The 14,133-nt window shown below is 31.9% G+C and overlaps 1 protein-coding gene across 3 annotated transcripts in view; it reads right to left on the bottom strand.

Annotated features, from left to right (window-relative positions):
* The window catches only part of gse1b (Gse1 coiled-coil protein b), a 352,884-nt gene that overhangs the window by 264,445 nt on the left and 74,306 nt on the right, over positions 1–14,133 (bottom strand). For all 3 annotated transcript variants that reach the window (XM_056478137.1, XM_056478138.1, XM_056478139.1), the window contains exon 2: positions 2,080–2,257. In XM_056478137.1, the coding sequence (XP_056334112.1) occupies positions 2,080–2,257 (178 nt within the window). The remainder of the gene's footprint in view (positions 1–2,079; positions 2,258–14,133) is intronic.

Raw genomic sequence — 14,133 nt, 5'->3', positions numbered from 1 at the left:
GAAACTTGTAACCATTGACTTCCATAGCTAGAAAAACAAGTATTATGGAAGTCAATGGTTACCGATTTCCAACATTTTACAAAATCTATTCTTTTGTGTTCAACAGAAAAAAGAAACCCAAACATATTTGTGACAACTGTAAGTAAAGTAATTGATGACATAATTGTGGGTGAACTACCCCTTTAACAGTATGCTAGTACATCTAAAATTGTATGGTGATTTAATCATTTTCTTGTTTAATTGAATGTCTTTTAAGTAAAGCGTTTTGAATTACCATTGGATCTCACATACTTTTGTTCATCAGCTGCTTATATGCTTGATTTAAATAAAACGTGAATGCTCTTCACGTAATGCCAAATGGTGGTTATATGTACCTGGCGGAAATGATGAGCCACAATTTCCTGCTGACCCAGAGAGAACAGAACTTCACTCAACTAAAATCCAGAGATGTGTCAAGTGTAATACTAAAACACATTTCGACAGAACAGACAGATAAAAAAAGAGCTGGAGGCAAAACAATACTGAGAGACAGCTAGTGAAACACAGAAAATAGATTGTGATGAATTGTGATCTTTCAGTATAAAGTCATTTGATCAACTCATCTTTGCTTTGACTCTTGCTTAGATCACTTCCCGAACATCAGAGCCAGAGATGAGCACACATTTCAAAAACTTTTTTTATTTATTTTTTAACATAAATTTGCCAATAATATTTCAAATTTTTAACAAGAATGCAACAAATTTTAAAATTCCTTTTTTTCTCTCTCTCTACTTTTTTTTACTGAATTCTTTTTAATTTTATTACATTTAATTTTGCTTATAGTCTCAAATAACCATATATCTGCACCATATATCTAGATATTATTAAGGTTTATATTTAACATTACACTAACTTGAGCCTTATAAAGACATTTAATATTGAATATATTTAAATCAAATGAAAAACACAATCTGGATTTGGTGCAACTACTGTATCTCATTGCACATGCAGCCTGTGCTTTAATCAACTATTTGTGCTACTGGTTTCAGAGTTAATTGCAGCATTTATACAGCTAATATCATAATCTGCATGTGCAAGTGAATCCGGCACTCAGCCTAATGGGTTACTATTTAAATATAATACAGTGTGAAGAAATATTAGAGTACAAAATTGTATTTTTAGTAATAAATCAAAAAGATTTTTCAACACTCAAAATTTGGGGTAGGATTTAATTAGACTAATATTTCTACTAAATTTCACAAATAATTACACAGTAACACATTGTATTATTGAACATTATAAGGTAACAATTTATTTTGATGGTCCCTTTGAGTATTAGTAAACTGCTTACTCAAATGGACTTTTTAAAAATTGTTTAGCATTTAGATTTATTTACTTATAAAAGTTTGTTAAAAACTGTTCAGCCATTAAAAGCTTTATGAGGATGATGAGTATTATTTTTTCATATTATTAAAATTATATAAATTAGTGTAATAGAATGAATGAATAAAGGAATAGTTCATGCTAAACTGAAAATTGTGTCATCATTTACTCGCCCTTCACTTGTCACAAAGCTATTTCACAAAACACATTCTTTTTAAAAATGTTGGAAACTGGTAACCATTGACTTCCTAAGTATTGTTTACTATGGATGTCAATGGTTACCAGTTTCTAACATTCTTTAAGTGATCTTATTTGCTGCTTAACAGAAAAAAAGAAAGTCATAAAGGCCTGGAACCACTTTAGTGAGTACATTTTAATTTGTGGGTGAACAATTCCATTACTAATTGTTTATCTTAAAGCAACACTAACAATGCTGTCTTCATCCATTTTGCTGAGGTTATGTTTCACAAATAATTCCTCACTACCAACAACACATTTTCAACTGAAACATCCCCTACAAAAAACAACAACATCTTTTGCACACAACTTAATCGGTGGTGCAGTCAAAGGCATGACACAAAATAAGTAAAACACGCAATAGAAATCTTTCTTCACCACCACAGGCTCCACCACAATTATTATCTTGCAATAAAACGGAAGACTGTCATAACAAAAAATGAGATAAGAGCTCAGGAAAGAAGAGTCATGAATACTCACCAGGAGCTGAGCTGTCTGTTTTCTCCACTTTCAGGCTGCAGAGGGACGATGTGGCAGAGGTCAGTCTGGGTTCAAGTGATGTAGTGTGGTCCTGCTCTGACAACTCTGCCAAAGAGACTACTGGTGGCCTGCTGTGGGCATCCTTACTGCTGCCGGCTGAATCCTCCACCACCAAACCCTGCAATCAATCAAACGAATGCTTGAGATATTCATTCAATTGTTTATGTCATGTTGATTAAATTGTATTATAATGTGTTGATACAAAATATTAAGCCATTTTCATCAACCCTATCAAATACAAATTACAAAATACTATTTTGTATTTAAAATACGAATTTGAAATACATGTATCATAAATACTGCCCATCTCTGCTTACAGTAATATATTTCTGTCATAATTTCAAATTAAACTCATTCATGTCATACAACTGAAAATTGATCCTTTCTTGCATCTTAGTGATATTTTGTTAAGAGTTTGTCATATGTTACCATAATATTATCTACCAAAAATGAAGTTGCATCTATAATTAAAATGGCATAACTCATTCTTCCTGTAAAACCCCACCCATGTCTTACAGTTGATTGAACGTTCAAGATCTGTCTGAATCCAACCAAAAACCAGTTAACAGGATAATTCCTAAAGGTTATTTTGTAACATTTAGTTTTAAAAATATCTTTTGTTACATGTTACATGAACTTACTACACTCAGAAAAAATAGTAGAATGTTGTACCAAAGAAGGTATGAACCCTTGTCACTGAGGCAGTACCTTTTTATGGAACAGAATTGTACCTTAAGACAAAGAAACAAATTTGTACCATTGCAGTTTGTACCTTTAAGGACATGATTTGTACCATGGGAAACCTGCAAATACTATATTGTACCTTCATTAAAGGTACAAATGTGATCTATGAACTAAAGTGCCAAGACACATTTTGCTATATCCAAAATGCGTCAATTTATTTTCAGTAAATATAAAACATCAAATACATTTTTAAACAATGTTTTTTAAAAAAGTTTATTTTTGTCTAAATACACATTTTCCATTTACAATAAAGAATAAAAACTACTTTAAAATCAATCAAAAGATCTATTTTTTTCTAAACATTTCACAACACTTTTCACAAAAATGATTTACCACCATGTACCTTTTTTTCTGAGAGTGTATGGCTTTGTTTTACCAGTTGTTTTGTTTTATAGAACTTAATAATTAATGTTTATGAGTTTCTTTAAACATATGCTTTTAAATAATGATTCATGTTTTAATATGGAAATTATTCATAAATCCCTTTGCCTTTCCAGTAATATCTATTTTCATAGATATTTTAATAAAGGAGTTGTCCAACACTTACAGTATGTACCTTTTTTTATGAGAACAATTGTGTACCCTCATTTCAATTGTACCATAAAAGGTACAGAAATGTATCATTTTCTGTACCATGTAAGATACAAATTTTACAAAGGTACGAAACTGTTCCTTAAGGAACAATATTTGTACCACCATGTACCTTTTTTCTGAGAGTGTAGAGTAATAACATATGTTTGCAAAATTATGTATAATTACATTCAAATAAACTATAGGTATTTTTATACCAAGCCTAATCTTAACACTAACGTTATAGTACTTTACTATTTAATATTGCCCTGTACTTAAATTGATAATTACAAGCTAACAAGGGCACCATTTTTTCAGAATCTGTCCAATGTACTACATCAGGGAACAATCGGCCATTAACTGTGGCTTTAATTGTGAAATACGTATGAAAAAGACCACCAACATAAAATAATTCAAATAAGACTGTCATTTATTCACATTTTATTAGAGTTGTCATAATATTTTGCCATAATGCATTTTTCTATACATTTCCATAAAAATTTTGGTCTAAATCTCTTTAGAACTGGTAAACTGCTCCCAGGTGAATCTTGACATTCTCTAGCATACTGTAGGTGCATATCAAAGAAGAAAGACTTACGTTCATATTTCTACTTTTTTTTCTCTCTATTTGTGCTATGCAGTGCTGTATTTTCCTTTGTGTATCGGAGTGACATGATCTGTGAATAAATTACAGTACAAATAGTAAAGTGTAAATGGGAATCTTGTTTCTTGCAATCAAATTTTCACATACACTAAAGTCTAGCCAAAAATGAGAATATATTTTTTTATCAAAACTGTAGCCATTGTTTACATCAGAACATCCCCTCACAGTACACTGCTAAGCAATTTTCACACAAAGGCTTGTCATTCTGATTGACATGTTCATTGACAAATATATTTATTTATGAGACGAGGATATTGAGCAAGAAACTGGCTTTTGCTGGTTATCCATGGTGTTTTGCTATTTGCTAGTTTTTTTTTTTTTTTTTTGAGATATGCACTTAATGTTTTGCAAATTTCAAGGATGATTTGAGAAATGTACCAAAGCGCCTAAGAAAAACTGTAATAGTAATCAAGATATCTTGTAGACAGTCTTTAATTTTGCATTACACATCTGACTGCTGTGTCTGAGCCTTGGTATTATACAGGCTTATACACGTCTAGAGTTCCACTGTTTTTGTCAGCCATGGTTTTCAAAAATATTATATAATTTAAATGGATGCACGGACAGACAGACAGACAGACAGACAGACAGACAGATTTTTTTCTCCATTTGGGCCTGCACATAACTAGAGATCAATGCCATCACAAGAACTGTGTGTTCAATGTAGCTTTAAACTAATTACTCTGTAATTGTATAAGACTGCAATAGAAACACTCAGTGTGTTTATGGCCACATGATAAAACACCTTCTTAGCAGACAGAGCTCTGAGCACACACTGCCAAAACTAATTGAGCCTGTCAGACGCTCTACTGTTTTTAGAAGCTGTCTTTACTTTGATTTCTCAGGAACAGTGAAAGGCTCATCTTTCAAGCGAGAGAGCTCAGAAATGTGACAGAATGCTCCAAGGTTGATAAGAAGAACAAGAGAGAGACCACAAACGCCAGTAGGTGAGCACTGATGAGACATTTTCTGACCATGAAATCCAAGTGAGATGCTGAACAAAATGAAATAGAGTATAATCTATGTGGAGAAGTGATCCTTTATGTTTTTTTTTTTTTTTTTAACAGTGGTAATGATGAGTCCAGTCGTGGACAAAAGCCAAAGTAGATCTAACCAGTCTGATATCCACAGTTACTAGTACAGTACATTATACTTTTTAAATCTATAAATGTAAAAAAGACACATCGTGTGTCTCAAACTACTAGCTCCTGACTGAGTGTGCGAATTAATAGGTGTGATTTGAGACACTGGTAAGGACAGTGATGAGTTTGGTTCACTAGAGACTGGAACACTAAGAGTGACTTGTGAATGTACTTGTTATACAATACCAAAATTGGAAATTATAAATAACAACATAACTAATATTTTTCACATATTTATTTTGTAATTTTTTTAAAAGTACCTACTGTACATAGACACTTATTATACCAGCAAAATTTCAATAATCAATCATTTATATATGTTTGTTACAGTGGATTTTCTAACTCATGTTCATTTATTGTTAAATATAAATAGAAAACAACACTAATAATATTAATAATAAATAATAGTTTCTTTTGTCTCTCTTTTGTCATTATGTTTAGCGATTGGGTCATGTTTCAGGCTTCAGAACTTCCGTTAAGGGAACAGTAAACATCAATGCTCACTGATTTTAATTATTAATTGTACAAAGGACAATTCAGTGTGTGAACGTTTTGTGCACAGAGATAATTTTGCGATTGAAACAGACCTTAAAATTGCTGACTAGGGATCAGTGCCCTGACTACTGAGCAAGGAAGCTAATAGAGACTCAATAACTATATTTTTACTTACATATACAGTATAATTGCTAAAAACATTGTATGACCATTTTCATATATCTTATTTTTTTTCACTTTAACTTTAAATTTAAAAATTAAATGGAATTAACAAATATAGCATCTCTCTCTAATATATTTGATATATTTCCTTTTCAATTTGTCAAAGTACAAAAATTGTTTTGTTCTGTTTTTAATGTATTTAAATGTTAAAAGTAATTATATATAATATGTATATCCAAATATTCTGCATTAGTTGCAGGCAATTCTGCTAACAGTATCTTTTGTCTTTGAGTCGTCTAAACAGATCATTAGACTCGAAAGTTGTTTAGTTGAGTTGTTGAATCAGATGCAATATGTCAAATTCAAGAATAAATGAATCAGTTGTTCATACTGTATGTTGTGGAGTAAAAAGTTCAATATTTTGTTTTGAAAGGTAGTGAAGTAAAAGCAAAGTTGTTTTTTTATAAAAATATTGCAGTAAAATGAAGTAGAAATGGTAAAGTTACTGTCCAGAACTGCTTGTATACTACGGTGAATTCTTAACCTTTTAGCAAAACCACATAGCACTTCCCCAAAATCATTTCAATCATACTCTTTATATGCAGGTTTGCATTAAAAAAGATGATGCCAGCCTGAAAACAGCCCATGTTTTTATATCAGTCTACACAGTCTACATGTATACAGTCTACATGTATACATACATCTTTCATAACTTTACTTCATCCAAACACAGTACTTTCAGCCAAACAGCAGGTGTAAATAAGCAGGTAAATACAAAAACTGCTGTAAAAGTAAAGCACTAGCCTTCATTTACAGTAATTTGCAAAACTTCAAAAGACTGTGTGAAACAAGAGAGACTCTTAGCACAGGTGATGCAATACTCAAAAGGCTGCTGTAAAAAAAAACTAGATAAAAGGGTTAATTAATAAGATCTCTTTAGAAATTATTAATAACAATTTATTCTCTGTTTAAAGGCACTGAGCTCTGCCATCTACATCAGTGCAGTGACAATGTTAAAAGCGAGCAACACAGCGGTGTTTAAAAAGAAATTGAAAGAGCCTTCAGGAGTTGAGTGGTAAAGACTCCTGGAGCCTCAGTTATAAATGCATGCAAAGAGTGATCTAAAGGTGAACCTGCATTATGGCACATTCCAAACAAAATGCTAATACGTATGATTTATAAAGTGTCTGACTGAACAAAAAGTGGTTTTTATATATGACCTAACAGCTTTAAAATAAGTGGAGGTTTGAAAATAACAGTCAGCCCTTATGATGATCATTGAGTTAAGGCTGAACATCGGAATTTTTCCTCACCAAAGCACACAGACTTTAAACATGGCATATAGATCATTGATAGAGAGTGTTCTCACATATAATATTGTTTCATGCTTTGGTAACACAACAATTAAACAGAAAAAGAAATTATTGCAAATTATCACTCAGGCAAATAAGATAACTGGTCACAAACAACATTCACTGCAGATTCTATATGACTCTTTTATGGAAAAAACAGCAGTTGCAAATTTTAAAGAAAATACACATCCCCTTCACTCAGAATTTGAATTGTTACCATCAGGACACAGGTTTAGAATTCCTAGAGCCCATAGAAATGCTTATAAATGTCATTTATCCCAATTGCAGTTGATGACTTAAATAGGATCACTGTTTGAAGTGAATGATGTGATTGTCAAGAATGTGCAGTAATATGTATGGGGCTAATTTGGTTTTTAAATTTTTTACTTATGTTGCTGTCTTGATGAGTGATGTTACTGTGTGATTTTTGTATGTATGCAATTGTTGTATTAAATCCAGTGTTAAAGGCAAATTTCTTTTCTGTGCCAAGCAGAGCAGACAATAAAGTTTAAACTAAGCTAAAAAGTAGTCAAACTAAAGATTTGGATTACAGCACATTAATATAATTTTCTTACATACAGTGTATGCTGCGTTTTTTATCATCTTTTAATGGTCATTTTTTTGACACACAACACAAAGTTTTTTGTGAAAAATAAAACAAATGTTTTTCATTTTCAGGTTTTAAATAGTAGTCTTGTGTAACTATTAATGTATACATTACATTGAAACAAGTTGGAGCCAAAATGTAAAGCTGAAACCAAAAATCTTAAAGTAACTCTCCACTTTATTTGGAAATAGGCTAATTTTACACATTTACATGGATTTAAACGTGAGTTTTACCATCTTTAAATTCATTCAGCTGATTTCCAGGTCTGGCCGAAGAATTTTTAGCTTAGTTTAGCATAACTCACTGAATCGGATTGGACAATTGGCACTTAGCTTATTTTATTTATTTATTTATTTTATTGTAATTTTTTTTTTGTTAGAGTTGTGAGAATTTTCTTATTTAAAGCTCGACTCTTCTGTAGTTACATTGTGTGACTGATTAACATGACACAACTAGATATGCTCTCATTCTGGTGTACTAATCGAGGAATCATGTCTGCAACAGGCAAAATTATATTGCCATGGTATGGCAGCAAAGTTCTTTGATATTAAATAGGAACATTATTAAAAGTTTTTTTTTTTTTTTTTTTGACCAAGACACTAATGGTTCAATATGACTTAATTATAAGTGCTCCTTCCAGACCCAGAGATCAGCTGAATAGATTCAGAATTGATCAAACTTGGCTCTTTAACTGTGAGTGACTTGTAAAATATTTGAGTGTTCCTTTAAATTCTTCAAAGCTTAGGAAGCTTAGACAGTAAAACACTTAGCACACGTTCATTGATCTGCCTTGTGGCTATAAGAAAATAAAAGCCGGAGAAGCGAGTTTAACATGTCTCACCAACTGAAAACAAGAATAACACAGACAACGAGGATTACCTAAGGCAGATTCATTTGCATTTGTTTTGTTTTGTGGATTTTAAGCATGTATTTTCAAATATAAAAACATTTACATTATGTTTAACTGCGACAAAAAAGATCTAAAGCAATTGTAAAAATATTAAATATATATGTTCTTTGATTGAAAAAGGTTGTAATGTCATTCAAGTATCACTCTTACTGTATGCATCTTTGTATGTTTTGTTTAGTCACAAAAAAATATTGAAATGGTTTTGTTCTTCCTCTCTCTGACATTGTTTTCAATGGCCACTGCTTTCAGGGACCCTTTGGGACCAGAAACAAGATGAAGGTAAGTGCTATTGATCTGTGCTTTCTGCCTCACTAGGACTTCATACTGTAGTAGTGTGAGCTGAACAACTGACCATTTGCCTCTCTGAATGGCCTTGACCAGCGTATGTGTATGACACATGGAGTGTATGACATTAGAGCGTATAAAACACATATTGTACACATTACATTTACATTTACATTTAGTCATTTAGCAGACGCTTTTATCCAAAGCGACATATACACATATGAAACTATGAAATCTCTAAATGTTTTATGTGAGGGTTAGTGGAAGAGGGCAGAATTTACCATCTGTATACTGTATAAAAATCATGCGAAGTCCACATAAAACATGAAAAGACTTTGAAGAATTTGTGTGTGTGTGTACCATGTATTCATCAAATATCCCTACAGTTATAGCAATACCAGTAAATGTTGGCATTTTTGGTCCCCATGAGGGAAAAGTCATCCAGAAGTATTATTGTTAAATAGAAATTAAATAGTATTTTTGTTAGTTTCTGTCAGGGTGTACTGATGTCATTACATCTAATGGAAGTCCCCATAAAGGCAGCAGTACAAGTGTGTATGTGTGTGTATTTGTGGAGCAAGTTATGAGGACATGTGTTCAGCTTCAGGCTGTTTATTTAAGGGGAGGTGATGATGATTCAGTGACAGTTGATTCACACTACACCGCCTAACAAATAGCACCAACCACAGCAAACTCACTGGCTCTTGCTAAACAAAACCTGTTTCTATCAGTTGAATCCTTCCGACAACTAAGCAGAAACCACATACTGTACGAACATGTGCAGTGTTTACTGCTCCTTTCTTAGAGTAATTCTTTAAAATCATTTTATATGTTTTGATTTCATTTAATACAGTAACAAACAATGTATTAGATATTTTTTTTCAAGATTTAACTTGAACTGAAAATATTTATGCTATTAATGCATATTAACTCCGAATATGATGATTGTCTGATAGCTGTTTAATTCACCTCATTTCCAAAACTTTATTGCCTATCCCCAAAGGGGTTCATACACAACAATGCAAATACAACAATATAAAAAAAAACAACAATAGCAGTCTTCTTATACTTGGCCTTTATAAAATTGCACTAAGTCATTTTTATGCTGGCCAATATGGCAGCATTTTGATTTATCCATCCTGAATAAGTGACGTGACAGGCAATTTGTATGTCTGTACCAAATGCGATGCTATGACAGAAACATTTAAATACCAGCCACTGCACTCCCAACGAAATGGTAAAGGCTTTTAAACTAATTAATACATATTAACCTCATTAACATTATTAATAGTCTACTGAGGGACTGATGTCACAGTTCTGCCTTTCATTTTCAAACCGTCTGCTAGTTGTTTTATTTTTCAGGATCTGAGGTGATCTATCTGTTTCTGCTTTCAGCAGTATGGCAATAAATGGGATGTAAAATATTGTTTAAACTCACATTGGTAGCATTTAACACTGAATAAAGCACATAATCAGAACCTACTGTATATAGGACATGATGCTACAGATGCTACTGTACCAAAATTTGTGCTTGAAAACCACCTACTGACTAGCAAAATGTTGGATTTCACTTAGTGATGATTTTATAGACCACAACAAATTATAGCACTCCGGAACAGTGGCTCACAGAAGTTCAAAGCACAAGTCTTGCCAAAAAACAACCTCTCTCATTACAGCATATTTTCACTAATATAACAACAAAAATTATATATATATATATATATATATATATATATATATATATATATATATATATATATATATATATATATATATATATATATATATATATATATATATATAATACCCATAGGCATTGTAATAAAAATTTTATCATTGTGACAAAAAATATATATCACATTTATATCAAGCATGACACAAATACAGATTTTTCCAGTCAGGTGATATAATTCCAGAATCTGCCAGCAGGGGTTGAAAGGGACCTGCTTTGATCACATCATTTTAACCACTTGGTTGTCCCCCTTTACAAATCAGCTACACCCTAGAAAAATGTGTAGATTGATTGTTTAATGAGAAAGAATTAGCTAAATGTAAATAAAACAGGAACACAGCAGACTCACTGGACCAAAGACCACTACGCTTTCATTTCTCATCTTTACAATACACAAAAAAAAGTCAAATGCTTTTTATATATAAATGAACAATGTGCATAATTATAAAAAATAAGTTATGTCAAGTTTCAAGTTATAGTGGGTTTACTCACTTTTGGAGTAAACATGTTGATTTTAAGACAATGGGTTTACACACTTTTTTAAAGTGTAGACTTTTAAATAAAAGGCTTACACACAGTACGCAGTATATACTGTATATACTATGTTTGCAGAGATGACTGAATTATATTTAGTGAAAGAATAATATTGTTACCACCATTATAGTATGCAATCTAGATATGTTATGTTATCTAGATGTGTCTGTACCGGGTGTGCGTTCACCGTGTGTCTGTTCACCTCTGTGTGTGTGCACTTGTATGGGTTAAATGCAGATAAATGCAAAGTTTAGGGTCACTTCACAACTTTATTTCACTTCATAATCATTAATTCATTTTACTTCGGCTTAGTCTCTATTGCAGAGGTCACCACAGTGGAATGAACTGCCAACTATTCCAGCATATGATTTACACAGGGGATGCCCTTCCAGCTGCAACCCAGTATTGGGAAACACTCATACACACTCATTCACACTCATTCACTACAGCCGATTTAGTTTATTCAATTCACCTATATCGCATGTCTTAAGAGGAAACCCACGCGAACAAGGGAAGAACATGAAAACTCCACAAAGACATGCCAACTGGACCACCCGGGACACAATCTAGCAACCTTCTTGCTGTGAGGTGACAGTGCTAACCACTGAGCTACATATTTATATGTAAATCCATTCTCAATGTTATTCAGTTAAAAGTGATTTTTTATTCTAATCACTATAAAAAGACAAGTAAATGAAAGATAAATACATAAAAATTGCTTCATAACTCAAGCCTCATAACTCTGTTGGAACTGTCAGCAATACTGTACCTCATAGCTCTGCCCATATCATTCTGAATTAAATGCCACACACAGAATGAATAGCTGGTTAGTCTAGTCTAGTCTAGTCATGTCGGACTGCTCTGCTCACTCTTGATCTCTTCCAAGCTGACATGTTCCTGCAGCACATCTTTCTCTCTCTCTCTCTCATTTATCTAAAGATATATATATATATATATATATATATATATATATATATATATATATATATATATATATATATATATATATATATATATATATATATATATATATATATATATATATATATATATATATATAACCCCTCTTTTTGATTAAATATACAGTTAAAGTCAGAATTATTAGCCCCCCTGTTTATTTTTCCCCAATTTCTTTTTAACGGAGAGAAGATTTTTTAACACATTTCTAAACATAATAGTTTTAATAACTCATTTCTATTAAGTGATTTATTTTATTTTTGTCATAATGACAAAAATAATATTTTACTATTTACTATTTTTCAAGACACTTCTATACAGCTTAAAAGTGACATTTAAAGGCTATTTAAAGGATATGTAAATATGAAATACTGCAAAAAAAAAAAAGTCTTTGCTTTGTTAAACATCACTCGGGAAATATTTGAAAAGCAATTACAATTTTATAGCAGGGCTAATAATTTTGTCTTCAACTACTGTAAACCCTACATTGATTTTACAATTACGATTTTTATAATTTGAATGAACACAATGCTCTGTGGCAACTAATATATAAGTTAACTGGTTTAAAAAAAAATTTTAATACTGCCCTTTTTAGGAAAACAGCAATATTGAATTGAATAGAATTTTAGTGTTATGTGATTGGAGATTGTAAGGTCAGTGTTAATCCCAGAGAGTCATTAGACTATATGCGAAACTGATAAACATGAGAAAATAAGAGATCCCAGCACAGAGAAACACACAACAAAGTTAAAAGCTCAGTTAAAAATATACAAATGGCCTGGCAGCACCTAATAGGTTTCTCTATGACATAACTGAGAAATTCTTAATTAAGGATACTCTGAAACACTTCCTCACCTCTGTGTGCCATTTCAACAGACTGCACATGCCATCTGCTGGTCTACATAAACACACACACAGTCAAACACATGCTGTTGTTGTTGGTGTTCTCATTTTTCTGTTCACATTTAAGCAGTAAATTGGTACACCCTAAACCTCCCCTAACTAGTCATTTAATGCTATGATTTTGCTATAATAATTCATATACTTCAAAGCTATAATGTCAGCAGTACTTAGCCAATTTAAGTTGAGTAAATGCCATATATATTTAAACCTGTGTTACGCCGTGGAGACCCCAGATTAATAAAGGGACTAAGCCGAAAAGAAAATGAATGAATGAATGAATGAATATATATATACAGTTGAAGTCATAATTATTAGCCCCCCTTTGATTTTTTTTCTTTTTTAATTATTTCCCAAATGATGTTTAACAGAGCAAGGGAATTTTCACAGTATGTCTGATAATAATTTTTCCTCTGGAGAAAGTCTTATTTGTTTTATTTCGGCTAGAATAAAAGCTGTTATATGTATTTTAAAATCCATTTTAAGGTCAAAATTATTAGCCTCTTTAAGCTATTTTTTTTTTGTCTACAGAACAAACCATCATTATACAATAACTTATACAACAGCAAACATAACATCAAAACAGATAATGAGATTGTTTACATGTTTTTTATGGTAGGGAGGTGCATTTTACTGTATTTGACTGGTGAATTTAAAACTGGTTTGTCTTTAGCAATATGAAGTTTATATTTGGTGTTTTTTAAACCCTGTATTTAGTGTGAATGTGGATGATGTAAGGATATGCAGTGACATTTTTTGTTTATATAAAAACGAACAATACATTTATCCATTAACATAAATGTGTGGATCATTTATAACACACTGCAGTTTACCGAATGTTAACGGACAGGAAGTGTTTAGGCAGATGGGTTGTTAAACTCTTATCTCTCTGCCATTACAGGAAAGCACTGCATGCTCACATCCAATTGATTCTTGCATC

Source organism: Danio aesculapii, chromosome 18, assembly GCF_903798145.1.
Source record: "Danio aesculapii chromosome 18, fDanAes4.1, whole genome shotgun sequence".
NCBI classification, from domain to species: Eukaryota; Metazoa; Chordata; class Actinopteri; order Cypriniformes; family Danionidae; genus Danio; species Danio aesculapii.
Note: the sequence above shows the minus strand (reverse complement) of the source record. Positions and strands in the feature narration are given on the sequence as shown.